At 41.2% G+C, this 27,326-nt stretch overlaps 2 protein-coding genes across 2 annotated transcripts in view; one reads left to right on the top strand and one right to left on the bottom strand.

The window, feature by feature from the left end:
- TAL1 (TAL bHLH transcription factor 1, erythroid differentiation factor) overlaps positions 1 to 27,326 on the bottom strand; it is a 250,857-nt gene that overhangs the window by 59,239 nt on the left and 164,292 nt on the right. The window lies entirely within an intron of this gene.
- CMPK1 (cytidine/uridine monophosphate kinase 1) lies at positions 4,649 to 21,847 on the top strand. The gene is made up of 6 exons (XM_077824267.1): positions 4,649 to 4,906; positions 14,273 to 14,419; positions 15,521 to 15,673; positions 17,674 to 17,750; positions 17,829 to 17,925; positions 19,498 to 21,847. Exons 1-6 carry the CDS (start codon positions 4,733 to 4,735, stop codon positions 19,537 to 19,539), a joined length of 690 nt encoding a protein of 229 aa, XP_077680393.1. The 5' UTR covers positions 4,649 to 4,732; the 3' UTR covers positions 19,540 to 21,847.

Raw genomic sequence — 27,326 nt, 5'->3', positions numbered from 1 at the left:
AGTCCAATTTCCTACTCAAAGCAGGATCAACACCAACTAAATCATCCCAGCCAAGGCATTGTCAAGCTGGGCCTTAAAAACATTTAAGGTTATCCTTCTACTGGTCTCTTTGGCCTTTTAAGAGAAAAGGAGAGAGAGAGAAGACCTTACTTTTCACAGCACAAGAGGAAGGAAGGAGAAAGGCAAATAGAGAGAAAAAGACCAAACTACTTGATATTACCAATTTGCAGTGAAAGTTACAGGCAACTCTGGTATGAAGCCCCAAATCATGCACCATGTCCTGTGTGGAGCTCAGCACAGGCATGTACTCACCTGGAATAAATTGCAAGACTGGGACCTCAGATTGCACTGATTTGCCTCAAAAGGAAAAGTATGAGATATATACTGTGTGCAGCATTTTGCCAAGTTACTGTATTAAATGGTCAAATGAAAAGGAGCTGACTATTAATAACCTCTCTAGAATACCAAAACCTAACAAGTTGAATCTACCATTACACTTCCAGCACTTATTTACACAATTTTACAAATCTGGATTATTTACACAGTTTGAATTTTTTTCCCTCCCCCCAAAAAGTAAATTTGTCATATTCAAAGTAAAGAATCATATGCAAGTCATATCTAAAGAGTGTAATAGTAAAATAACATAGTTCTTCCATCATCCATAATAATACCCACACTGACATTTTGCACACTACAAAGAGCTGTCTGACACCAATGCTAAAACCTAAAAAAGAGAAACAGTTAAGAATTATTTTAAATATTTAACTTACAATACAAGTAGGACCTTATGGGATTAAATCTAAAAAAATAAGTGATTTTTTTCTATTATTTATACTCTATTTTTTGCATTTCTCTTAGCAATGAAAACAAACTACTCAGTAAAAAGAAAACGAGGACTTGTGGCACCTTAGAGACTAACCAATTTATCTGAGCATAAGCTTTCGTGAGCTACAGCTCACTTCATCAGATGCAGCTTATGCTCAAATAAACTGGTTAGTCTCTAAGGTGCCACATGTACTCCTTTTCTTTTTGTGAATACAGACTAACTGGGCTGCTACTCTGAAAACTACTCAGTTTCACTTTTGGTTGTAATCAGCTTTTAGTCAATTTCATGTTCTCATGCACTAGCACAATGTAGGGAGATAGATATCTTAACTATTTACACTGGACTTTTAAAAAAAGTTAGGGAAACCATTATATTGGCATTAAGGAATTATTGAACAACAAAAACATAACAGCTCTTACCAAATCTAAAGTATGTCAAAATGTAACACTAGATAATTGCTCTATTTTTATTACTAATAATTTAGGACCCAATACTGCCCACACAAATGCATGTTTAAGTTTGATGACATGAACGCTCCAATCAAAGCTTCCAGCTAAAATGATATTAACCACTCTTACACAAATATAAGAGTGTCCATATAAGGGGACCAATTTAACTAATTAGATTTAGAAACCAATGTAGTTAAACAAGTGGAACTGGTGTGTATAGACCAGCCCTTGCACACATGCTTTACTTTACACATGCATTGTGTGGAATGGACAAAAGCACCAGATCAGAGCCTTATATAAGTTTCCAAATGTTAACTAGTCTTTACAATATCCTTACGAAATAGGTGTTATGTCTACTTTACATATGGAAAAATTGAAATTGAGGGGTTAAGGTCCGGATCTTGCAGACACTTAACATAAGTACTTAACTTTACAAATGTAAATAGTCCTATTATTAAGTGGAACTATTCATGTGCATAAAGTTAAGCACACATAGGCTGGATAAGGGCCCAAGTGACTTACTCAAGTCCACATAGTAAATTATGGACAAAGCCAGGTTTAAAACCAAGTACCTCTTGGCTCCCAGCACTCAGCTTTAACCACCAGACCAGATTAGCTCTCTATGGGATATCAAATGCCATCTAAATTGAGTATGTAAACAGAATTAAAAATATTTGTATAACAAAAATGAAATGCCAGAAATCAACTAAAACATGGTCACCTCACATGCAGGAAATATTGATGACTTTGCTATGCTGGTGATTAAGAACCAAACCGAATCAGTACTCACAACCAATCTAGTGAAATTAGGTTAATAAGCAAACCATAAGGAAAGCTTCTAAAATTAAAACGTAAGTTGTTAATCAAAAAAATCAACAGCATAATTATATAGTCTGTTTTATATCTTAGATATATCCTTGAACAACCTAACAATAGCACAGCTGTTGTCCCAAAAGACCATAACATTCACCTGAGTATTGATAGTTACCTTTTACACAGAACTGGTAACTTTCTGTATTATTTGCTTTATACTACAATGAACTTTGCATTATTCTGAGTTTTGCTGTCTCCAAACAGTAGCCTATCACCACAGGTATGTTTTAAGTAGTTATTTCCAAATAACTACAGACTTGTTTTTTTGCCAGGGGATTTTAATTGGTTTTTTTTTTAGGGAGAACTATATCTTACTGGCTACATGTTCTGGAGATGGGGAGTTAGTACAGGCGGACCATCGGTGCAAATGATGCAGATCTATATTAAGACAAGCCTGAAATCGGAGGTATGTAGAAACCCCAGCATTTCTGAATCAAAGCTCTTGTATGCATACTGCATACCCATCTTCAGAAAAATAAAAGTCACCGAAAGGCCGTAAGGTCAAGCCCTGAATCTGCCCTTATATCATTCCTCCTGAAGATTCCCTGGCACTTATACAGGTCTCAAGTGTACGGTATTGCTTTTATGCAACACTGCTCAGACTTGAAATTCCTGTTAGTTGCGTGCTCCCGAACAGGTGCTCACTGAGGATCAGGATCCTCTTGGATGTCCTGGCGTTGTGAACCCATAACACCGAACAGCTGGTTTACTGATTTCCCAAGGCAGCTAGAGTAGTGTAAGCGGGGGAATAGTCCCGCTCTTGTGAGGAACTTTCCTGGCTTCTGCACTACCCCGGTGAAGTGGGCTAGCGAAAGGATCCGAATCCTCGCTCCCACTTCCTTTATCCAGTGGCCTCCCTGTCCTTGAGGACTCCGCTTCCACTCTCCTGTCTGGCAGAGTCCTCCTAACCCCAACAAGGCTGGGCCCAAGATTCCTGGGGGGCTCGACCCCCAACCCTGCTGTGGTCACCTAGGACAGGGGCTAGGGTGTCCCCACTCCAGGGTACTCTCTCTGCGCTGGGCACTTCTATGACCCACTGACCATTACATACAAATTAAAGCAAATGCAAGTTATTTAATCAACAATTAATTTAAAAAATAAGGAAAAATGGGAAAGGTTAAAGGAAACACATCAACCCGCTCTGTGGCAGGGAACATCACAAACAGTGTCTCTGGAATGTCCAGGCAGTTCACAGTCTGTTCCTTGTAAGTCCCAGGCCTCCTTCTCAGGCCCTGGCTTTGCTGCAGGGATGCTGTGGGTTGGACACTTGATCTGGTGGTGGCCACACGCTCTCAGGCCCTAAGTGGTAGGATCCTTCTTCCCAGTGTCGCCCCCGCCCTGTCGGGGTTATGATCCAAGCCTGGCCTGCAGAGCCTCTTGGCTGAGGCGTCTCCCTGTGCTGGGCCCGCTGCCGAGGGTCCCCCTCACTCTCCCCAGTTGCTCACCACACCCAGCTCCAAACTGCTCCAGCCCCAGCTGCACCACTCAGTCTCTGCGCTTCTGCTGCTGCTCTGCCTCCAGCTCCCTGGGCTGCTTCTTTGGCCCCTCTGCCTCTGGTTGCTGCAGCTCTGCTCCCAGGACAGGTCTGCTCTGCAGGCTGCTTCTGTGACTGCTCCCAGCACTGACCTGCTTCCTGACCTGCTTTTCTGGCCCCTCTGGCTCTGGTTGCTGCAGCTCTGCTCCCAGGACAGGGTCTGCTCTCTCTGGGCTGCTTTTCTGGTCCCTCTGGACCTGGCACAGCTCTGCTCCCCAGCCTAGCTTGGGCGCCTGCTTTCTCCTTAGCTCGGCCCCACTCTGTCTGACCCAGGCAAATCCAGCTCACACAGAGGACAGGACGGGACCTCCTTGGCCTCCTGACTCTCTGATTAGCCTGCCCCCCCTGTCATTCAGGCTGACCAGAGCATTGGCCTCTCCCCGTTGTTCCTGGGGACTGTCAGTCTCAGAGTCCTGATTCCCCATCAACCCTTCCCCCTTTTAGTACTGGGAGCTAGCCAACCAAAACACCCCCACTGATTGTTAGTAAGGGGGGCAACAGTCCCCTTACAGTAGCTACCTCGAAAAAGGGACAATGCTGGCTGGGAACACGTGGGCGGTGTGGTGGGGGGGGAACCCCGTGTCTGAGCAGATCCGCAGACATCTGCCCAGGGGGGCAGACTAGGTCTTGTGGTGCAAACGGGAGTGAAACCCACTACACCTTGGGCTTTCGCAGGGGTACCGCGAGCAGCTGTCCGAGAGCAGTGAAGGGAGCAAGAAACCCCCGAGCTCAGCAGCGGGCTGTGTCACTGCTCCCCCAGGGATCGTGTCTGAACACCCGCCAGGATTGGCCTTGGGCCCCCCCCGCGCCGCCGCCTCTGCACGGGCCGCGCTCTCCGCAGGCTCCTGCTGCCCCGGTGCCGCCCGCGCGCCCGCCAGGTGTCACGTCACCACGCCCCCGCCCCAGCCCAGCCGCGGACAGCGCCCCGCGCGCCCCCGCACCCGGAAGCACTTTCCCTCCCACGTCAGCAGCCGGCGTGTGACAGCCGGTGGCGGTTGGGCGGCCTGGCCTCCCTCCCTGTCCCGCTCCCCCCTCCCCCGCGGGCCGTGCATGTTCTGTCGCTGCCCGCTGGTGGTAGCGGCTCGCCTCAGCCCTCGCGCTCGCTGCCTCCGAACCGCCGCCGCTCCGCGCCGCCGCCTCCTCCTCCTCATGAAGCCGCTGGTTGTGTTCGTCCTGGGCGGGCCCGGGGCTGGCAAGGGGACCCAATGCGCCCGCATCGTGGAGGTGAGAAGCGCAGCGGGGAGGGTCTCAGTGTCCGCAAACTCCCCCTCCCCCCTTGCCGCCGCCTCAGAGAGCGAGCGGACTACACCCCCCAGCATGCAACGCGGCGCGGGGCTCTTGCCATCTTCCCTGCGAAGCGGCGCGGGGCATGGCGGGACTGGAAGTCTTGTGGCTCAGCCTGCGCGGGGTCTCGTTTCCGCGGCCCTGCGGGGGTGAGCGGGGGCTTGGACATGGGGCCCCAGGGAGGCGGCCCGTTATAATGGCCTCCCTGGGGTTCGGTTTCTATTTCTAGGCGGTTAGGGAAGTTCTAGCTCTCAGTCTGGGTTAAAGGTGCAAAAGGCTGTTTTTGGTGTATTTGAAAAGAAACCCACTTGTTTCTCCCAGTGCGCATGGGAGCCCCCACATTCCCCTTCTGGGCACCCAGACTGAACTCCCAGCCTCTAGGGCCCTAGCTCCTCCAGTGCAAAGCTGGGGAAATGGGCATCTCTGCAAGGGGGGGGGGTGGTGGTAAAGGCACAGACGTACCTACTAGAATCTTGTGTATGTAGGTCGAGTTCTGTGTCTGCATGTTCTCCACAGTACCGTGGGCAGAGTTAAGACTGGGGGTGCGGGTGGTATTGTGCAGGAAGATGTTCACGATTAACAATAATCACAGACCTAGCTAGAGCTGATGGGTGTGCTTGCCAGAGTCCAGGGACCTGTGTGTCCCATTTACCCTTACCTTTCTGCCAGGGCCTCTTTGGATACATCCACACTGCAATAAAAAACCCTTGGCTCTGAGTCTCAGAGCCCGGGTCAGTTGAGGTCTGGTCTACACTAGGAAATTATGTCAATATAATTACACGGCTCAAGGATGTGAAAAATCCACACCCTTGAGCGATACAGTTAAACCAACCCCCCTGAGCATAGACAGTGCTAAATCAATGGGAGAATTCTTCTTTTGCCCCAGCTACTGCCTCTCAGGGAGGTGGAGTACCTACTTCAATCAGAAAACCCCTCCCACTGGAGTAGGTGTCTCCACTGAAGCACTACAGTGGTGGAGTTGCAGTTTTTTCAGCATAGACAAGCCCTGATTTGAGTTGCAGGGTTAAAATTGCAGTCTGTAGACATTTGGGTCCAGACTCTGAGACCCATCCCCCTTGTAGGGTTTCAGAGCCCAGGCTTCAGCCCAAGCCCAAATATCTACACTGCAATTTTTAGTCCCATGAGCCTGAGTCAGCTAATTCAAGCCAGCTGTGGCCATGCTGCAGTATCTTTTATTGTAGTGTTGGCATACCTTCCGTGTCCCCTGTTTCTTACTCCTTTCCCCAAGGTATCTTTTGTATTTGTACGGCACCTAACACAACTGTGGTCCCCTCCATGGTCCACTCAATGACTTGACTTAATTACCTCCTACTGTTTGTAGTTCCTGGAAAAGCTGTTGGTAAGCCTCCCTCATGGAGTGGAACACAATCATACATAAACCATTAATAAATTTAAGAGAATGTCCCTCAAAGATACTGTGGGGGGTTGCAATATCAGGTACAATGGGTTTATTATTCCAGAGGTATATGGTGCTTTCATCATCATCATGTTCCTATTGAGCCTCTGGCATTTAGGGCAGTGATGAAGCTCCTACATTCCTGTCTGTTTCTGGCAAGTCTTTCAATGGTTCCCTAGCTGTGCCCCAATTTTTTCAGCTTGGCTTCCTTCGCCATGTTGTTTTCAGGCAGCCTCGTTTTCGCTTGCCTTCAGGTGTCCATCTTATTGCTGCTCTCCTGATAGAATCAGTTTCTATCCGAAGCACATGGTCGATCCATCTCCAACGCCTCCTGGCAATGATGGTGCTCTAGATCTTGGTTTGAGATTATCAGAGTTGTGTACTTTCAACACTACTTTATAGTGCAGAATGCTGGGGAATGAGAAAGTATGACATGTCCAAATTGTCTTCATTCCATACAACCTGCCTCAGAAAAATCCTCCATATCTATTGGCCCAGAACAATCTCAAATCAAATATGGTGCTTTACAGTAGTGTACGCTGTAAATTGTGAAAATCAGATTATATTATAAGCAAAAATAGAAGTGAAACTTTGCTCAGCAGCTGAATGTGATGGAGGTCACAAGTTGTGCAGAGTGAGTCTTTATGTGTGTCCTGTGATAAATTAATCATTGTCTTTTCTGCCATCAAAGATTTTCAAACTGGCATTAAGAGATTAATTACATGATTTAATTATAGAATTTCACACAACATTTCTAAATATTTCAAATTCTTTTTAGTTTAACAGTACTTTAAGATGGAAAAGATGTTTAGAAGAGGGGGGGAATAGCTGATGGTTAATAGCTGACAATTCTTTACATACAGAAGCAGACCCCTTTAAAAATCAGGATGATGAAAATCTGTTCTGTTGGGTAGTTATGGTGTATTTAAGGCTAAATGCCTCCAAATAAAGCCTTTTAGGAGTAGACTTGGATATTTCATGCATGATAAGTGCCATAAATGATGGAGGTTTGTCCACACCCACATGAAAGCAATGACTAAGAACCATAACAATGCCCACATTGCTTAAACTTCAGAAGGAAAAACCACAAGTCCTGGCACTAGCATTTTTGTTTCTGTTTTCTAGTGATGCGTGGTGGAGAAACTATAATGGTACTCTACTGTTACATTATAGCCTAGTTTTCCATACTGTATAACTTCGTTATAAAAATTTAGTCCAGACTGAAAACTGACATTTAAGATTGCATAAAGTGTTGTTGGAGCTGTGTTGATCCCAGGATATTAGAGAGAGAAAAGGATACTGTCTCTCTAATTTAATATTTAAGCCACAATAGGGTTTTCACCATAAATTATGAACTCTAACTCAAACAGGTTTTTTGTTTGTTTTTTTTAATTAAGTTGTGGGATATAAGGCTAGTAACTTTCAAAAAGCCTTTTTGTTACTTTGGGTCAAATCCTGCCCTTGGTACACAACAAACAAGCTTCAACCATAGGGAATTTTTGTAGTGCTGGAGGGAATATAATTGCAAGCCGTTAATGCAGCCTCTGGGCTGAAGTAGCTTCTGTGGCTGCTGCCCCATACTTAGAAATGTAAATCATTTTGGTTTGGTATCCTAAAGTAATTGGATAAAGACCACTTGAGGAAGAGGGAGTCAAATGAGTCACTGCTGCTTGAATTGTATCTACTACCAGAAAAGTATTACATGTTAACTTTGCTAGTATTAAACCTAGGAAGGGGAAATCCTTAGGAGTAGGCAGAGATGAAAGTAAGCCAGTACGGGCCAGTACGGCATACTGGTAAGAAAGTGGCCACCGATATGGGCTGGTACATAGCTGATGTTAAATCATTGCCGCGGCAGCACTTTAAGGGCCATACCGGCAGGGTTGCTGATGGGCGGGGGTGGAGGGGGCAAAAGGGGCAGCTGCTCTGGGGCCCGGTGATTTAAAAGGGCCCAGGGCTCCCGGCAGCGGCTGGAGCTCTGGGCCCTTTAAATCACTGCCGGAGCCCCAGGTGGCGCAGGCCAGGCAGTGCTGAAGGGTTGGCTAGGGGAGTCTGGCCCCAGCCCTGCCCCTTCTGCCTGAGGCCCTGCCCCTTCCGGGTCCTCAGAGCCACAGCCTCTCTTCCCGCCCGGCCGCCCTGCGTCCTTTAAATTACTTTCACCCGTGGAAGTAAGAGACATAACAAAAAGAACTAAGGCTAAGTCTACACTGGCAATTGAATGCCAAAAGACTCCTACCCCCAACAAACGGGGTTAGCTTTATTGGCAGGAGAGCCTAACTTTTGTCTTTCAGAGGTGTTAAAAAAACACACACACGCACACCCCGAAAGACAAAAGTTTTGCCGATGACATTTCCTTTCCTGGCTTCTGGGAGAGAAAATAAATCTCTTAAGCTCCAGTTCATTTTCTAAATGCTTGCCTTGTATGAGACAAGAGGGAGCACTCCTCTGAGAGCCATAAAGAGATAACCGGTTGCTGCCTGTCTTCATGAAGCTGAGTATCATTTCTCAGCAATCTTCTATTTAAAGATTGGAAATCCAGATTCTTTGTCACATTTATTTACAAGATTTAAAACTAAGTGTTTCCTTTGGATTTTGATCTCATCAAAGTCAACGAATGGAAGTTTTGCTATTGAGTTACTATAATTTATTATTTGCGTTACCAAAGCACCTACATGCCTCAATCATGGATCAGGACCCCATGGATGTGCTAGGTGCTGTACAAATAGAACAACAAGATGGTCCCTGCTCCAAATAGATTACAATCTAAGTATAAGACAATAGACAACAGATGGAAACAGTGAAACGGAGATACAATGAAACAATGAGACAGCATCATAGGCAGTTGTGTTAGCAGACTTATAAGTTTTCCATAGACATCTCAGTGAAGGAGAGTTAGAAGAAGGATAATGAGGTAGCTTTATGGATGTTTGCAGGGAGCTGCTCCCAAGCATGAGAGGCAGCATGGGAGAAAGCTGGAAGGTGTTTGAAAATTTAACAAATTCTGGAGGAGCAGGCTGTCTGTTATGTAGCTCAACTAATCCATTCTGAAAAGCATTCCAAATTAGAATTTAATGTAATTAGAAACATCCCTATTTAACAAGCTCACTTTAAAATACTTCTGTCTCTCTCTTTCCTGTTCATCTATTTAAAACTATTTTAGTTTGTTGTTGTAAAGAGAATTCCAAAGATTGAGTCAGTATTTCTTCTTGCATGAAAAGAAAAAATGCTGAGGAAAATTAAATGGTGCTGTAATCCCATGAAACCAAGGGGATTATTTTGTCTTCCTCTTTTCTCCTTAATGTTTAACTTAATGTTAAAAATATCATAATTCTTTAATTGTAGCAAGAAGAGCTACATGTTAATTTTGGGTTCTGGAGAGTAAAACTTCTTGCTTATAAAAAGCTTTACTCTGGTTTATGGCTTCTGCAGTTCATAGTTAATATGTAGATTTACAATTAAATAAGCATATCTCAATGCACTGCCCATTTGAACAAAAATACAGTAAGGTAATAGAGAATGTAGCTAGAGTTTCTCTTCATGGTCATTTAGGGCAAAATCTTGCATGCTTTATTTTTTTCTCCAGCTGTCTGCAGTTTTTTGGGGATTTAAGTAATTATATCGTTTCTTAAATTGTGATTATAGCAAAACTGCCTTTTCAGGCTTCTGTGGGTAGAGCTGGAAAGCAACTAAATATTTTTAAGCTTGCTTGGTGAGTTGTGTAATATGTCTACTGTATTCATTTAGTAGCCAAGGTTTTAAATCCCAAGATCACAGCCATAAAAGGGAAGTATGCACATTACTATTCTGCCCAGGCTCCTTTGTTGAAATTTGCTGTGGCTATCACTGCAGCCAAGCGGATAACCCTAAACTCTGTTTTGTTTTGGTGTTTTTTCCGGACTAAAACTTAGAGTAAAGATATACATACATACTCTATTTTGTATACTTAGAATTGTAATTTAATTTTGGTATGTTCCTAGGTTATGTGTCTCATACCTGTTTTATAGAACTAGCTGTGTGTAATCTTGTTAAAGTTTTATGTAATATTAAAAACTTACTTTTAAAAAAGACCTTATGTACTTGACATTTCTGTAGTTAACTGACACTAGTACAACTAAAAAATTCTCCTTTTCTAACTTTTTCCTGCTGAGATTTATCATTCTGAACTCTGAAATCTGTTCTCTGTACAGTATGAGCACATATGTATTTTACTTCTGGTGTCTAGATTCTATGGTGATGGGTGCCTTAGAAAAGCATAGGTCTAACATGTGCTTTTCGGTGAGGGTTTATGTTAGAGTATTTTAATGTTTTTAAAATGCCTTAATTGACCACAAAATACAAGAGTGATAGATGTTTAGACTAAAAACTGCTATCTGTATGATACGTTTGCATATAGATTCCCTGCTGTATTTCTTTCTATAGAAAGAATACAGTATATTGAGAGATTTCTAATAGCATCAGTCTAGCTGCTTAGCCTGGACTGCCACATCAGCACTAGGGGAAGACGCTAGCTTCTCTCATGGATTACCCGTGTCACATCCTGACACTCTCCGTGGAGACTGCCACCTGGCTCAACATATGTGCTCAGTTTCCTGGTTTCAATGTATGCATATAACTGAAATGCATACAAAACAGGGATTTTTTCTTTTTTTTGAAAAATAAGAATAAAGAAACCAGGACAACTTCATCAAAACTACCTAATATACATATAGTTCCTACTATTTAGTATGTTACATCCCCAAAGCAATTGACGAACATTAACTCCTTCTCACAACACTGTTAGGCATTTGGTTAGTAATGTTATCCCCATTTAGCAAATAGGGAAACTGTGGAGTACAGCTGGGTGAAATTTTTTGACCAAAACATTTTTTGGCAAATATGCAGATTGGATCACACCAAAACATTTTGCCAATTCATGTTGATTTTGCCAGATTGTTTTGGTCAACAACAAAAAAAACACCCCTAAGAAAAAATCAAAACATTTTGTTATGACATTTTGTAAATGAAATGTTTCCAGTTTTTTTAATCAGTGGGGTAGCCATGTTAGTCTTAATCCACAAAAACAATGAGGAGTCCAGTGGCACCTTAAAGACTAACAGATTTATTTGGGCATAAGCTTTGGTAGGTAAAAAAACACTTCTTCAGATGCATGGAGTGAAAATTACAGACACAAGCATATACCACCGACTTCCTGAAGAAACTACGGTGATCTTCCTAAAAACACAATCCTAGCCACCTTGGACATAGAAGCTCTTTACACCAATATTCCACACAAGGATGGACTACAAGTATCCCTGATGAGGCCACAGCACACCTGGTGGCTGAGCTTTGTAACTTTGTCCTCACCCACAGCCATTTCAGATTTGGGGACAACTTATACCTTCAACTCAGCGGCACTGCTATGGGTACCCGCATGGCCCCACAGTATGCCAACATTTTTATGGCTGACTTAGAACAACGCTTCCTCAGCTCTCATCCCCTAGCGCCCCTCCTCTACTTGTGCTACATTGATTATATCTTCATCATATGGACCCACAGGAAGGAGACCCTTGAAGAATTCCATCTGGATTTCAACAATTTCCACACCACCATCAACCTCAGCCTGGACCCTCCACACAAGAGATCCACTTCCTGGACACCACAATACAAATAAGTGATAGTCACATAAACACCACCCTATACTGGAAACCTGCTGACCGCTATTCTTACCTACATGCCTCCAGCTTCCATCCAGGACACATCACACGATTCATTGTCTACAGCCAAGCCCTAAAATACAACCACATTTTCTCCAATCCCTCAGACAGAGACAAACACCTACAAGATCTTTATTAAGCATTCTTAAAATTACAATACCCACCTGGGGAAATGAGGAAACAGATTGACAGAGCAAGGCAGGTACCCAGAAGTCTCCTACTACAGGAGAGGACCAACAAGGAGAATAACAGAACACCACTGGCCATCACATACAGCCCCCAGCTGAAACCTCTCCAGCACATCATCAACGATCTACAACCTATCCTGGAAAACAATCCCTCACTCTCACAGACCTTGGGAGGCAGGCCAGTCCTCACTTACAGACAGCCCCCCAACCTGAAGCAAATACTCACCAGCAACTACACACCACACCACAGAAACACTAACCCAGGAACCTATCCCTGTAACAAACCCTATTGCCTACTCTGTCCCCATCATAGGACCCAATCACATGAGCCACACCATCCGGGTCTCATTTCACCTGCACATCTACTAATGTAATATATGCCAGCAATGCCCTTCTGCCATGTACATTGGCCAAACCAGACAGTCTCTATGTAAAAGAATAAATGGACACAAATCAGACATCAGGAATGGTAACATACAAAGCCAGTAGGAGATCACTTCAGTCTCCCTGGACATTCAATAACAGATTTAAAAGTAGCCATCCTTCAACAAAAATCTTCAAAAACAGACTTCAAAGAGAAACTGCAGAGCTACAATTCATTTGCAAACTGAACACCATTAATTTGGGCTTGAATAGAGACTGTTACTGGCTCATTACAAAAGCAATTTTCCCTCTCTTGGTATTGACACCTCCTCATCAATTATTGGGAGTGGACCACATCCACCCTGATTGAATTGGCCTTGTCATCACTGATTCTCCATTTGTAAGGTAACTCCCTTTTCTTTATGTGCCAGTATATTTATGCATGTATCTGTAATTTTCACTCCATGCATCCGAAGAAGTGGTTTTTTTACCCACGGAAGCTTATGCCCAGATAAACCTGTTAGTCTTTAAGGTGCCACCGGACTCCTCCAATTTTTTATTTGACATAAAGGAAATTTCAAAATTAAAAGTTTTTTTTATTTTAAAAAGAACTAAAAATGTAAAAAAATGCTCAAATGAAATGAACCATTTTGTTTGGCTCACAGCTATTTTTAGCAGTTTCTTGGAATTGCCAACAGACCAAAAAAATCCATTATTCACACAGCTTTTACAGCTGAGTATAAGTGATTTGTCCAAGGCCACAGAAGATGTCAGAGTCAGAAGTAGAAAGCAGGTATTTCTAGCTTCCAGCACTGTGCTTGGAGCATGCTCCCTCTCTAAATAAAGAACTTTTAGTCTAAACATATAGTAGTCCCATATCTGCAGTAAAGGTAGGTAATTATTTTAAAATACAAACCTGCCTTCAAGCTTACCAAGTAAAGCAGCTGTTTTGACTCCTTTTCATTTTCTAAATTAAAATTTGATCTACTGGCTAAAATTGCCAGTGAATTTCTAAATAGCCATGTATTTTGGGTGGGACTGTAACATGTATCTTTTAGTCTTTTGGTTTACTTTAATCATCTAATTCATTACAAGGGGTAACATTTTCAAAGGTATCTAAGTGACTATGGGCTTGTCTACACTTAAAGCGCTACAGCAGCACAGTGTAGACATGACCTACACCCATGGGACGGGTTCTCCCTTTGGGAAAGATAATCCACCCCCCTGTGAAGCAGGAGCTTCAATCTAGTGCTGTCTACATGGGCTGTCTACAGTTTAACTAAGCCACTTGAGGTATGTGGATTTTTCTCACACTTGACCAATGTAGTTAAACCAACCGAAGTTTTTAGTGTTGACCAGGCCTAAGGAGCCTATATCTCATTTTCAAAAGTCACGTAGGCATTTTTGAAAATTTTTACCCAAGGTGCAGCAGTCTGCCAGGCTTCCTGCACATATTGGGTATACTGTGAAATCATGACAGAGGCTGAAAATAGAATGCTTTTTATCCAAACTGACTATTTTTGGCTGTAAATTTGCCTTTTTATTAATAGGATAATGTAATTAATTTTAACAGCTAAGTTAATTTAGGATATGTACTTACTCAAAGGAGTCTTCATCTGCTTAACACTTGTTATACGTATTTCAGAAATATGGGTACACCCACCTTTCTGCAGGCGATCTCCTTCGAGATGAACGAAAAAGACCAGGCTCTCAGTATGGAGAACTAATTGAAAAATATATTAAAGAGGGAGCAATCGTACCAGTTGAGATTACTATCAGCTTGTTGAAGAGGGTAAGAAAAGTGAATATTGTCTTGATGGTTCACCTTTCCAAGCAAACAAGGTAGTGGGTGTAGCCTGAGAAAACATTTCCCTCCGTTTGAAGTCAGCAAGAGGAAGATGATAGGCAATGGGTGCATGTTGTAAACTTGCTTTTCATTAAAATCACATATGGCTATGTTATGGGCCTTACAGTAGGCAAGAGGCAATGCCTTTCATTACATAAAGCACAAAGAGGGCACTTGATACATTTTATTATTTTTATAATGTTTTCTCTGAAGCTTTTAACTGAACCTAATTTAAAACCAAGTACATTCAGGGCACATTGTATTTTGTGAGAGGTCTCTGTCCTCCTGCTGCCCTGGCTCCCCCTGGCATATGGAGCTACTTCCAGATGCTGCCTGGTGCAGCGCAGCAGCTATCTGGGAGCGTGCAGCCGCCTGGGACTGTGCAGCCGCTGTGCTGCACGGGGCAGCGTCCCAGGCATCATGGCCCAAAGAGGAGAGGCTCTGGCCCCGCCCCTTCATCTTCCTGGCTGCTGGTTCCTTCTTGCCGCCCCCGTGTGACCCTTTGGGGCCCTTTCTAATCCTTCCCTCTTTTTTGTCCTATGACTGCAGAGGTGTTAACTGGCCACTTCATCTTGAATGGTCTCTTACAATGTGTTAACTCCTTATGCGAAACAATCTGTTCCACTTTGTGTTCAGCTCTGAAAGTCTGAGTACCTTACTTTATAGAATCATAGAATATCAGGTTTGGAAGGGACCTCAGGAGGTCATCTAGTCCAACCCCCTGCTCAAAGCAGGGCCAATCCCCAATTTTTGCCCCAGATCCCTAAATGGCCCTCTCAAGGATTGAACTCACAACCCTCGGCTTAGCAGGCCAATGCTCAAACCACTGAGTTATCCCTCTCCTCAGTGGTTTTTCCCATACTTTTTCCATACCTGAAGAGCTCTGTGTCAGTGCCAAAGCTTTTCTCTTTCGCTAACAGGCATTGGTCCAATAAAACTCTCATGTTAAAAGTTTGTAAATCATGTCAACATCTGACCAACACTTAATAGACAAATATATTATTTTGTGTGTAAGAAGTTATTGAACTGAACTGTGCTATCTATTAGGCTATGGATCAAACAATGGCTGCCAATGTCCAAAAGTACAAATTCTTGATAGATGGATTCCCCAGGAATGAAGACAATCTTCAAGGCTGGAATAAGACTATGGATGGAAAGGCAGACGTGTCTTTTGTTCTGTTTTTCGACTGTGACAATGAGGTATTGAAATATCATTGCTGTGTACTGTTATCCCATGTTGTATGATGAGAGGCAGACAGCGAGAACAGTAAAACTGTGTTGAAGGTACTGAATTTTCCAATATTCATGAGCATTAGCAACATAAGGAAGTCCTGGGGCTATTACTACTGAGGATTTTTGGTAGTTCACTTGGCAGCTATAAAACTTCTTGTGCAAAATGGGGTTAATAATCTAACCTTTGTAAATTGGTTTTAGATCTAGGTATTGCTATTACTGTGTTCTTCAGAATAGTAGATGTCCAGTTGCGTTAAGAAATTATATTGAACAACAATTCTGAACAATTTAGTTTTTCCTTAAGAACCCTTTGAAATCAAAAGGATTGTGTCACATATCTTGTGACAAAGTTCCTCCTCTGTCTTGGTGGATTATTGGTGGATTTGCTCGCCTTGGAGCTTCACGGCAGCCCTCAGTTTGGCCATTTTCGTGAACCCACAGTCCAGGTCAACTCCTCCTGTGTCTGACCAGGAGTTGGGAGGTTTTGGAGGAGCCCGGGTCCGCCCTCTGCTCTGGGTTCCAGCCCAGGGCCCTGTGGAATGCAGCTGTCTAAAGTGCTTCCTGGAACAGCTGAGCGACAGCTACAACTCCCTGGGCTACTTCCCCATGGCCTCCTCCCAACCCCTTCTTTATCCTCACCACAGGACCTTCCTCCTGGTGTCTGATAGTGCTTGTACTCCTCAGTCCTCCAACAGTCCGCGTTCTCACTCTCAGCTCCGAGTACCTTTTGCTCCCAGCTCCTCACATGCACACCACAAACTGAAGTGAGATGTAACCATTAGAGCTAGTCAGAAACTGAAACATTTAAAATGGTAGGTAGATTGACCTTCTGGGGAACTTTTTTTTTAATTAAAAAATCTACTTCTTCATTTTTTATTTTTTTTTTTTCAAATTTTAAAATTGCACATGTTCAATTTTGGAAAAAAATCTCATAGTTAAACTGATCAGTCAAACTTGGGAATTCAAAAGATGACCAGCTGAAAAAAACATGATAAAGAACAAACAAGCTAAATTGTTTCATCAGAAATTTCTATCAGATAAATTGGGGTGGGGGGGGGAACTAAATGAAAACTTTCATTTTTGAAAAAAAGATAATTTCTTCCCCTCCCCAAAAGTTCTTGATCAAATTTGTCTGACTAGTTCTAGTAATCTACAATAATATCTGAATGGCCTTTTACTTTATTTAAATTAAATCAGCGATGTATTCCATATGAAAAATTGTTTTAAAAGATCCCTCTCTTGCACCTTGACATATATAAAAAATTTGCCATGTATTATCAAGATTATTCATTTAACATTAGAATGTAACCATAACTTTATATGTATTTAGTAACTATTAACCAGTTATACTTTGTGCACAGTATATATATATTACAGATCAGAATAATTTAATAAATACAGTGATACTGACTGAGCAAAAATTAAGACGCTTGTCATTAAGAAGCTTGTCATTAAGACCTAGTAAGTTAACATTTAGTATGTGTACCTTAAATATTATAGGCTTGTATTTTCAAAAGAGACTAATGGATTTTTTTTTTAATATATTCATTTTTAGTGGCTAAACTTGACAGTTAAAGAGTCTGATTTTCAAACAGTGCTGAGCATCTGCTCTCTGAAAGTTTAGGTATTCAATCTTAGTGTCTCAGATTGGGCACCCAAAATCATTAGTCACTCTTGAAACTGTAAGCCATCACCTCCCGCCCCTCCTCCCCCCATTTCCCAAGCCACAATTAAAAAGGCAAGTGAATCAAAAACTAATTCATAATACTGTCTAGATCTAGCTAATCTTTTGTAAAATATATGCACTGAACTATGTACGCGCAGGTTCACTCGCCCTCAAATCGGTTTTCACATTAATGAGCTAGGCCTATTGAACAAAGGACAAAGGTTTGTTATTGAGTCTTTCTTCAGATATAGAAAGATAATGGTCACATGCTTTTAAGAGTTCATTCTGTGTTTGTTGGTAGATATGTATTGGCCGCTGCCTTGAAAGAGGAAAGAGCAGTGGTAGGAGTGATGACAACCGAGAGAGTCTAGAAAAGAGGTACTGTACCCAGAAGTTTTCATAGTTATGTTTCTTGTTTTCTTTGTATGATGTGAGACATCTTTTTCTGTCTTACAGACTTCACACATACCTGCAGTCAACTAAGCCCATAATAGACCAATATGAGAAAATGGGAAAAGTCAGGAAAGTGGATGCCTCTAAATCTGTTGATGAAGTAAGTTTCAAGGACAAATAAATTGTTGGGCTTACAATAACATGGTATATATTTTTGGATCCCTTCTTCTGAGATGTAGAGTCAGTGATATCCCTTCTCTCCATCCCTTACATATAGTCTTCGTCTTTTTGGTCTGCCTATGAAATGTCAAATTCAATAATTTTTTCTTTTTAGTGGTAGGGTTCTTACAAGAGCTCCCCATTTATCACCTTTAATCACCTCCTTTTCCTGCTTCTCAAAAGCTGCCTTATCACAGGAAGATAGGAGGGCTAGAGAGGGCTCCATGTAGGAAGTCAACTGGGGTTATGATGTGCTTCCTATTCACCCTGGGGCTGAATGCATTGCATCACAATGCTATTAACCTTTGCGCGTTCAGGACCAAGGAACCAAGCTCTAGTTCTTAACACTGAGACCCAGTGAAACAAGCTATTGTGCAATCCCAGACCAGTCACCAGACTGGATCATAATGTAGATTTTTCCATCTACTCTTCCAAGAGAGTTCTGGGGAGCAAGGGTGGATCATGATTCACTTACCTAAAGTTGAAGGATGGTTGAAAGCTGGGTGTATGTTTGGTTACATCTCTAATTGAAATGGACTATGTCTCGTCAAATTTTGCCCAGAAATTAGAATTTGTAAAAATATATTTTTTATGAAACCTAAAACCAAATAAAATGTGTTAAGAACTGATGTAAATAGCATGTGAAGGAAGACATTTGCAGTGCACACAACCGGAAGTTTTATTGCTTCTACAAAACCCAGGAACTATGCTTCATATACATTAAGCTCTGTCTACTGCCACCTTGACTATTAACTAATTGTTTACATATATACAGACAGAGCACTCCTTTAACAAAATGTTTCCATAAATTGAATTTTTTTCCTCCTCAACTGGGAACCAGTTTTGCTTCAAACAAATATTCCCGTACAATCCAAACACTGCAGTTTTTATGCCAGTGCATGGAAATACAAAACCAAAGTAAAATAGAAACTATCTAAAAACGAAAATTAAATGTATTAGTCTCTTTTCATTGTTGAAGCTGAATGAAATGCAAAAACTAAACATTATAAGTAGAAAAAAGTTCTGTTTTTACTAATTATTGGTGTTACCCTCACATCATAAAGGTTGGGAAATTGGCCCTCCATTTTGCAATTAGTTCAGTACATACAGACCACTTGTAGTCAAGCCACAAGGGCTCACCTATCTGGATCTGCTTGTGACAGGGGCCTGTTTTTTTTAACTGTGTTTTTGTTTAGATTTTTTAAAATGTAGTAATCCCTTTTGAAGAGTTTTCTGCTATAGATGGCTTGCTCTCATGCTGCCACACAAAAAGAAAATGTAATAATGTTGATAACCTAAACAAAAATAGATGGAGATGAGAGACTGAATAGGATTTGGTGCCAGATTCCCTCACCTCTATTCTGATATGCACATGTCTTTTAAAAAAATGAACTACGTCTTGTACATTTTAAAAAAAATACTGATTTACCATCAATACCTGTGTGTGGTCGTCTAACTGAAAATGGCTGAATATTTAATGTTCCATAATTTTAATTAAATGTTTCTCTTTCAGGTTTTTGGCAAGGTTGTGAACATTTTTGACAAAGAAGGCTAGTTCCATTCTTGAAAGTTCTCTTGAAATTGTGCTTGAATCTTGCTTTAATAGCTGCTACTAAAGTCAACACTTTTGTAATCGTTTTAAAGGTTTTTTTAAATGTTTCTTGTATTCACAGATAGTTGGAAAAGCAATTAATTGAAAATTAAATTGTTTTTAAATAGGAATGGATTCATTTATTGTGGCTATAGTAGACAATAAATTTCAGGATTCTTTTCTAACTTAGTTCAGTTACTTACAAAATAAAGATAGTAGTCAAAATCGATCTGGAGAGACTATCAATCCTTTTACAATTTGTGCCATTCATGGGCAACCTTTCTTATCCCTTATTGCCATAAATCTGTTTTTAAGAGTCCATAAATAGCAATGCTCAGTGGCAGAGCCTACATATCTTTTTTTTTTTTTTTTTTAAAAAAAACCTCTCAGCCTGTTTTTGGACCAAACTTAGGAAACTTTTTCCAAGTAAAATTTTATGCAGTTGATAGTCCTTTTATCCCACAGCTAAATTCTGTAAGCAGAACTGTGAAATTAGCATGTGCATTTGTTTTAGAACTTTTCGTCTAACTAATTTAATACAGTGTGAAGCTGTTAAGCAATAGATGTACAAAGTGCTTTGGTAAAGTGGTACTCTCTTAGGACTCTGAGTGCATAGCATGTGTTGTAATTTATTGAGTACTTAGAGAAAATGTACCCCCTTTTGCACAGGAGGACTACGCAGGGGTTAAGAATAGAATTGCAGAGTTAGTTTAGTGTCTAAGCACTCACTTTGTGATGGTAATTATGCTCTTAAGTACAATGAAGTCATTAGACAGTGACAAACCTCCAAACAGATGTGTAGTAAAACTATTCTTTTAACAGTTCTGTTTTTGTAACAAATGAAAGGGCATTTCTGTATTATTGATTATTGATTGTATTGTTGAATACTTTAAGGTTTGTTATATAGGGAAAGATTTTTATGGTTAAACTTGTAGTTTCCCTAAAATTGTATAATTTTAATAGTTTGTTTTAAAAAGTTTTTTTAATTATTGCACTTCGTTTGACCAGTTTGAATTTTTTTAAATGTTTCATTCCCTTAAACAAATTAGTTCATGCTTTATGGCATTATCTTGCATTAGTGCAGTGCAGTTGTCAGCAGTAATAGTTGGAATTAACAAGTGACTGGTTGAAACAAGCCATCCTGTATTTAAGTACTGTGCAGTTGTGATATAGTTATGACTTTCTTTTGTTAAATACCATTTTTTCCACAAGCTTTAATGCTCCTAGACCTATAGGGGTTCAATCCTGCATTCCTCAAGTCCCAAAACTTTCATTAAAGGACATCCAGAAACCTGAGGATGAGTATTTTAACTTTTTCTTTTTCTTTTTTTTTATTGGCGTTATCCATTATTATTTTTGCTACATCAGCTGCTGCTATAATTAGATGTGATACTCTAACATGTTGTGATGTATAGGGAAAAATGGTCTTGAATTTTTGGGCTTCAGCTCGTCTTGAAATCCTACTTGGGGAAGTCACAAGTGAGTTAATAATAGTTTTGATTTAATTACAACTACTTTAGTCCTGATCCTGCATTTGGATCTGCTCAGGCCAACTCTTGCATGTTTACTTTACTGAGGCTTATAAGACTGCGAGTTCAGAGTTTTTAATATGCAATGGAACATAGCCACTGTTAAAAGAGATTTTTTTCCCAACACATTGGATGTTTAAAGTCAGACTATTGAGCACAAATAATATAAAGCTTAGTAACACAGAAAATATGGACCATGCCTTGTTCCTGAGAATTTGGAAGATTTTCACAAAATCCTTTAAATGCTTTCACCTGATTAATTCCTCCCCTTTTCAAAACTACTGAAACTGTTTTCCATGTCTAAATGTGCTGACCTAAGACAGGATGAAATGGAACTACAGTTCTGATATAAAAGCTGAAATCAAGACTCAAACACTTTTGTAGGCAGATTGAAGAAATCTGTCTGAAGATGCAAATATTTATTTTGGTGGTGGTCTAATAATACTGGCTTTTAAGAGTTCTGATAAGAATAGATTCTGTTTCCTCTCATCATATACCTTACTATGTATTTAAGAGCTGAAGCCAAATAAGTAACAGTTACTTAGGAATAAGTTTTAAAAAACACTGTTTTAAAAACAAAAAATGTTGGCAATATTGAATTTGGAGTAAATTGTGCATTGTCTGTACAATTTGAGTAATCTTGTCCTTCTGTTTATTGAAGATGCCATTAATGTGGCACTTGGTTTTATTCAAGATGAGACATAATTAAAATTAAATTCAATAAAAAAACAGAAAGTAATATATCAATGTGTCTTTTCCATGTAGCGGCATTCTGTATAAAGAATTTGAGTAGTTCCTCCAATACATTTTGCTGTGTGGCTTCATCCAAGTTCCTGGCTTACATTTATGATCTGCCATGAAAAATGACAAATTAAGGATATATTCCTATATAACACACAGGTTCCAAGGTCAGAAAACGAGGCCCCAGAGACCCTACTCAACCCAGGTTAAGATTGGGGAGCATATAGTATTTGAAAACATGGCTTTTCTCCTCCTTCTCTCTGATATGTATATAATGTTATCTGATCATGCAGTGATAATTCATCTGATCCGTCTGTAAAAGAAAAAGGACCCATCAGTGTTGGCACGTGGATCAGAAAAGCTGTTTCTGGTCTACAACTGCTATAAAAGGGCTTGTATTTCTTTCCCTTCTCCCCCGCCCCCAGCTTTATTCAGCCATCAGCTGCTCTCTTTGGTGCCAAGGCACTGCAAGCTCCTGTAGCATCTCTGTGCTCTCAAGAAACTTTTCACCATTGAACAGGTATGGATGTCCTTTCACTGTCTGAGTTCCCCCATAATTCTTTTCAATGGCACTTGGTCTTCTCAAAGTGTGTCGGCCCCCTGCGCAGCCTGTTGAGTCTTAGATGCCTCATAAATCTGGCTTCCTCAATAGAACACCATTATTGTCTGTAGGTGAGACATTTGTGATTCATTTTTCCACTTAAGAGTTGTATTTTTCTCCTTAGAGCTTTAAAGGCACTATTTCAGATGCAGCAAGGTTGAACTTGCTTTTAGGTTTAGTCCCCGACCCTGCTCCAGTGGACATGAATGGTGAAACCTCATTGATGTCAGCGGGAGTAAGATTGGTTCGTTGGGCCCCGAACTTTTTCCCCCCTCAAATGAGATCTGCTTGGAGGTCTTAATTTTTGATGTCAGGAACTGCTATAGTGTAACACTGAGTTACTCTGCAATGTACTCTGATTTATGCTGCTATGTAAACTTGTTTACAGCTAACCAGGAGGAACTGAGTTGAGTGAGGAGAGTTTTAATTATTTGCATGGAAAACCTTAGCTCAAACTGCAGCAGTCATCCATGATTATTTTATTCAGCTGGAAAGGTGGCATTTTAGGAGACTAGATTTCTACTTCAGACGTGACTTGAAGTCCTTGCTGAAATGAATTTTATACCAGTGCTGTCTCATATTATACCAAGAGGTTCAAAAGGACTGCCTATAACAGAGTTGGCAGTCTGCGCTCAGAGGAAGCCAGTACTTGGTCCCTCACCTAGACGAGGTCGTTTCTCCAGAACACAGATTTATAGTGCTTTAGCACTTAGGGGCCAACCAGGTTGGGGCCATCTTGTGCTAGGTGCTGTACAACACACAGTAAATCACAGTCCCTGCCCCCTAAGAGTTTATATCCTAAAACACAAGATATACAGATAGATATGATAACCAGGCAAGTAAGAGTGAAGGGTACAGGAGACAGAGCAACAAAAATAATAGAATGTGTACATTCTCTTAGCCAATCAGTGACTGTAGATTACACTAACCAAGCAGCTATGGGGATTCACTCAGTTTCCATGCAGTACTTTGTATATCAATTTTAACAGGGCTCAGGACTTCACTTGCGGCTGCCTGATGTCCCCCAACCCTTAACCTTCACAATTTACAATTCTTTGGTGGTGGGAAGGATATACCTGGGGAAAGAGGAAAGGAGAGGTATTCAATTAATTCTAGTACCGTCCATCAGTCTCTTCAGAGCACACTCCCTTTCACTGACACAAGTGAGGGAGATCTACTGTCCCATATCAAGCTGTTAACTAAATACCAATATAATAAACTTGATACTTTTAATTATATAATATATAGTCTGTTTATAAATGAGTTACTCTGTGTTTTCTCCTGTGCAAATGAGATCAGAAATGCTCCTGTGAGCTTGTTGAAGCTTCAAATTGGCACATAGCAGACATTGCATGGGTGTACGTCCATGTTCCTTGTATGTTTAGCAAACCACAATCTATTGTGCTTGGACTGAAGTGAATGAGAGCGAGAGAACCAAAAGGCAGCTCAAGATCTGTGCATTAAAACGGAAAGCCTCCTAGAGACATAAATCCTACATCATAAATAGGATTTAAGCCTTCCTGGAAGCTTAGTTTTCAGATGTTTACCTGTTAGTCTAAAGGCAAATAGACAGTGTCTGTCATATCTTTTCCGGTATATACCGTGCCAGAGAACCTTCTAAATGAAGCATCAGGAGGCACACAATTCACTGGGTGTCTTCACTCATCATCCAAGTCCCTTTAGATTCCAACAAGCTGCCATGGAAAATTCAACTTCGGGCTGAGGCTGTAGTACTGAATGAGATAAAGACAGACAGAGGCACTCCTGAAGAAGGAATAGCTCCTGTGGATTTATTAACCAGGAGTAGCAATTCCAGCCCATTTTGTAATTAGGTTTATTATTGTAGTTATTGGCAATAGCAGAATTTTTCTCTTTCCCTTGGACACATGATAGAGGGATGTGCTCAAAAGTTTGCTTTTGTCCGAAACCTTCTTTACACACGATTAACCATTTAACCCTAAAGCAAATACTGATTTGGGCCGCTCATACCGTACAAACTCCTGTGTGTGTAGTTTTTGTTTTTTGTAATAGCTACTGAAGGAAGACAGCTCTTGGAAAATAAGGTGGAGCCAGCACAAATGATTTGTGCCCTTATCTTGAGTAGCTATTTTGAAGAATGAAAGTGTTTGCTCTTTTTCAGAAAATGGAAAAGACAGTGGGTTTCTCTGCAAGTAGCAAAGGAAATGTGACACTCAAATAGTGTGTCAAAAAAAATCTTCCACTGAATGGTTCAATGAAGTCCACTTAATCCATGAGTATGAAAAAGCAGCATGACAGTATACCGCTAAGTCCCTTGGGCTCGACGCTACAATCTGTGTTAGACTCCATAAGTGGTGGCTTCAGCCATCTCCTTGTGCTGGGAACCATGGCCGATCTCAGATGTGAAGCTGTATCTGTCTAAGGCCTTGGCTACACTGAAAAGGTTTGCCAATATAGTTATACTGACCAGTTTCCCAGAGTAGATGCAGTTTATACTGGCAAAAAAGTCCTTTTGCTGGTATAGCTTCTGCGTGTTTCCCCAAGCAAAATAAGCTATATTGGAAAAAGGACTTTTTTTGCCATTATAATTCGAGATTGCACATTAGCCATGTTGGCAAATAACCACATCCATAAAAGCCATAGCTATGCCGGCAAACCTGAATGTATAGCAGACCTCAGACTCCCTCAGGGAACACATGAGTACTGCAGGAAGGGGGTACTGGTGGTTCATTAGGCGATGATCTGCTTGTCTTATTCAATGCAGAATCAACACCTCAAATTGGTAGGAGGGGTGCTGCAGGCGTGGTCTTCTAGAGACACAGTTGAGGTCATGACCACTCCTGAAATAGTGCGTAATATTTATCTCACGCTCATACAGGTGCCAATGCTGAGGCCCATTCTCATTTCCAGCACAGGTAATTACATCCTTCCAACCTAAATTTCCTCTCTAATTTCATTTAGATATGATTGTATTCTACGCTGCCTTCCTAAGGTATGGTGTATTGATTCCATACACAGTTAAACAGTTGCAGTCTTCCTCACTTTACGTAAAGAGACTCCCTAGTAGTGGCACGATGCTTATTTTCATCACAAATTTAAGCAGTCGTTGCTTGTAAAGTGATTTGGAAGTTAAATCCATGGCACATATTTACAATTTTTGGTAAAATGCTACATTATTTCAGGCCTAGTCCCTCTTCTGGCCATTCATTGTAGTCAGTGTTAAAGTTCTACTAGGCTTTCATTTAGATTGTAGGCTGTTTTGGGCTCAGATTGTCTTTCTCCTGTGTGCAGCTCTGAGCACAGTCATTGCTGTTTAAATAATAGTAACAAAAAGTCTCAAAACTCTTTCTGTGCTAATCTAGCCTATATCTGGAATAACTCTGTTGAATTCTGTCAAGTCAGTGTTCAATGAAGGTGAAATTTATATCTGTGTGGAGAACCAAGTGAAGCCCTCTGTATTACATAAGATTCTAAAATAAGATTTGAAGAGATATCTAAGACTTGTGTTGGCACTTTGCATGGGGTGAATTTCACTCTGGTTGAAGAAGTTGAGATAGTTAAGTCCAAAGCTGCTTCAGAAGAGGGATCTCACAAAACTCAATGGCTGGACAACCAAATGGCAGACAAAATTAAATGTTGAGAAGTGCCAAGCAATGAACACTGGAAAACGTAATCCCAGATATACATACAAAATGTTGGGGTCTAAATTATCTGTTACCACTCAAGAAAGATCTTGGAGTCATCATGGAGAGTTCTCTGAAAACATCTCAATGAGCAGCAGCAGTCAAACGAGCCAACAATGTTAGGAACCAGTAGGAAAGGGATAGCTAATAAGATTGAAAATATCATAATACTACTGTCTAAATCTGAAACACCCACACCTTGAATACTGTGTGCGGTTCTGGTTGCTCCATCTCAAAAAAGATGTACTAAAATTGGAAAAGGTACAGAGAAGGGCAACAAAAATGATTAAGGGTTATGGAACAGCTTCTCCATGAGGCGAGATTAAAAAGATGGACTGTTCATCTTGGAAAAGAAATGACTAAGGTGGGATATGCAAGAGGTCTATAAAATCATGACTGGTGTGGAGAAAGTTAATAAGGAAGTGCTGTTTGCCTCTTCACATAACACAAGAACAAGGGGTCACCCAATAAAGTTAATAGCTGGTTAAAACAAACCTAAGGAAGTACTTCAAGCAATACACAGTCAACCTGTGGAACATTTTGGCAGGGGATGTTGTGAAGGCCAAAAGTATAACTGGGTTCAAAAAAGAATTAGATACATTCATGGAGGATAGGTCCATCAATGAGCTATTAGCCAAGATGGTCTGGGTTGCAATTTCATGCTCTGGGTGTCTGTAAACCTCCAACTGCCAGAAGCTGGGACTGGACAAGGGATGGATCACTCATTAATTGCCTGGTCCTGTTCATTCCCTCGGAAGGATCTGGCACTGGCCATTGTTGGAAGACAGGACACTGGGCTAGATGGACCATTGGTCTGACCCAGTCTGGCTGATCTAATGAGTCATTGCCAAAGCTGGGATGAGACACTTGTTTGCTCCTGATTTTCTACACCATGTTCAGATCACACCTTCAATCACAGGAGCACATAAAGCATAGCTCAGTTGAGCATGCATTAGCCTGAAGATATAAAGGTCTCTGGTTCAATGCTGGGCTTTGGTAGCTCCCAAACCTCCTTTAGGTCATACTAGATGATCTTGTGGTCCCTTCTGGCCTTAAACTGTATGCTAAAACTGGAATAAACAGAAGCCTTAATTGTGTTATGCTGGTCTAACCAAGCAGAACTTGTATTTTGCAGTATTCTTCATATAGCAGTTTTCCTGCACTGTTTGTTTTTTGTTCACCTCTGGTTCCCGCATCCCATATTTTTCTCTGTTGGAT

Source organism: Eretmochelys imbricata, chromosome 8, assembly GCF_965152235.1.
Source record: "Eretmochelys imbricata isolate rEreImb1 chromosome 8, rEreImb1.hap1, whole genome shotgun sequence".
NCBI classification, from domain to species: Eukaryota; Metazoa; Chordata; order Testudines; family Cheloniidae; genus Eretmochelys; species Eretmochelys imbricata.
This window is presented reverse-complemented; position numbering and strand designations above follow the sequence as displayed.

Coding starts and splice junctions, on each gene's coding strand:
- CMPK1 (XM_077824267.1), top strand. CDS start 4,733: ATGTTCTGTCGCTGCCCGCTGGTGGTAGCGGCTCGCCTCAGCCCTCGC. Junction 15,674..17,673: donor TTTTCGACTGTGACAATGAG/GTATTGAAATAT, acceptor GTTTGTTGGTAG/ATATGTATTGGCCGCTGCCT. Junction 17,751..17,828: donor CGAGAGAGTCTAGAAAAGAG/GTACTGTACCCA, acceptor TCTGTCTTACAG/ACTTCACACATACCTGCAGT.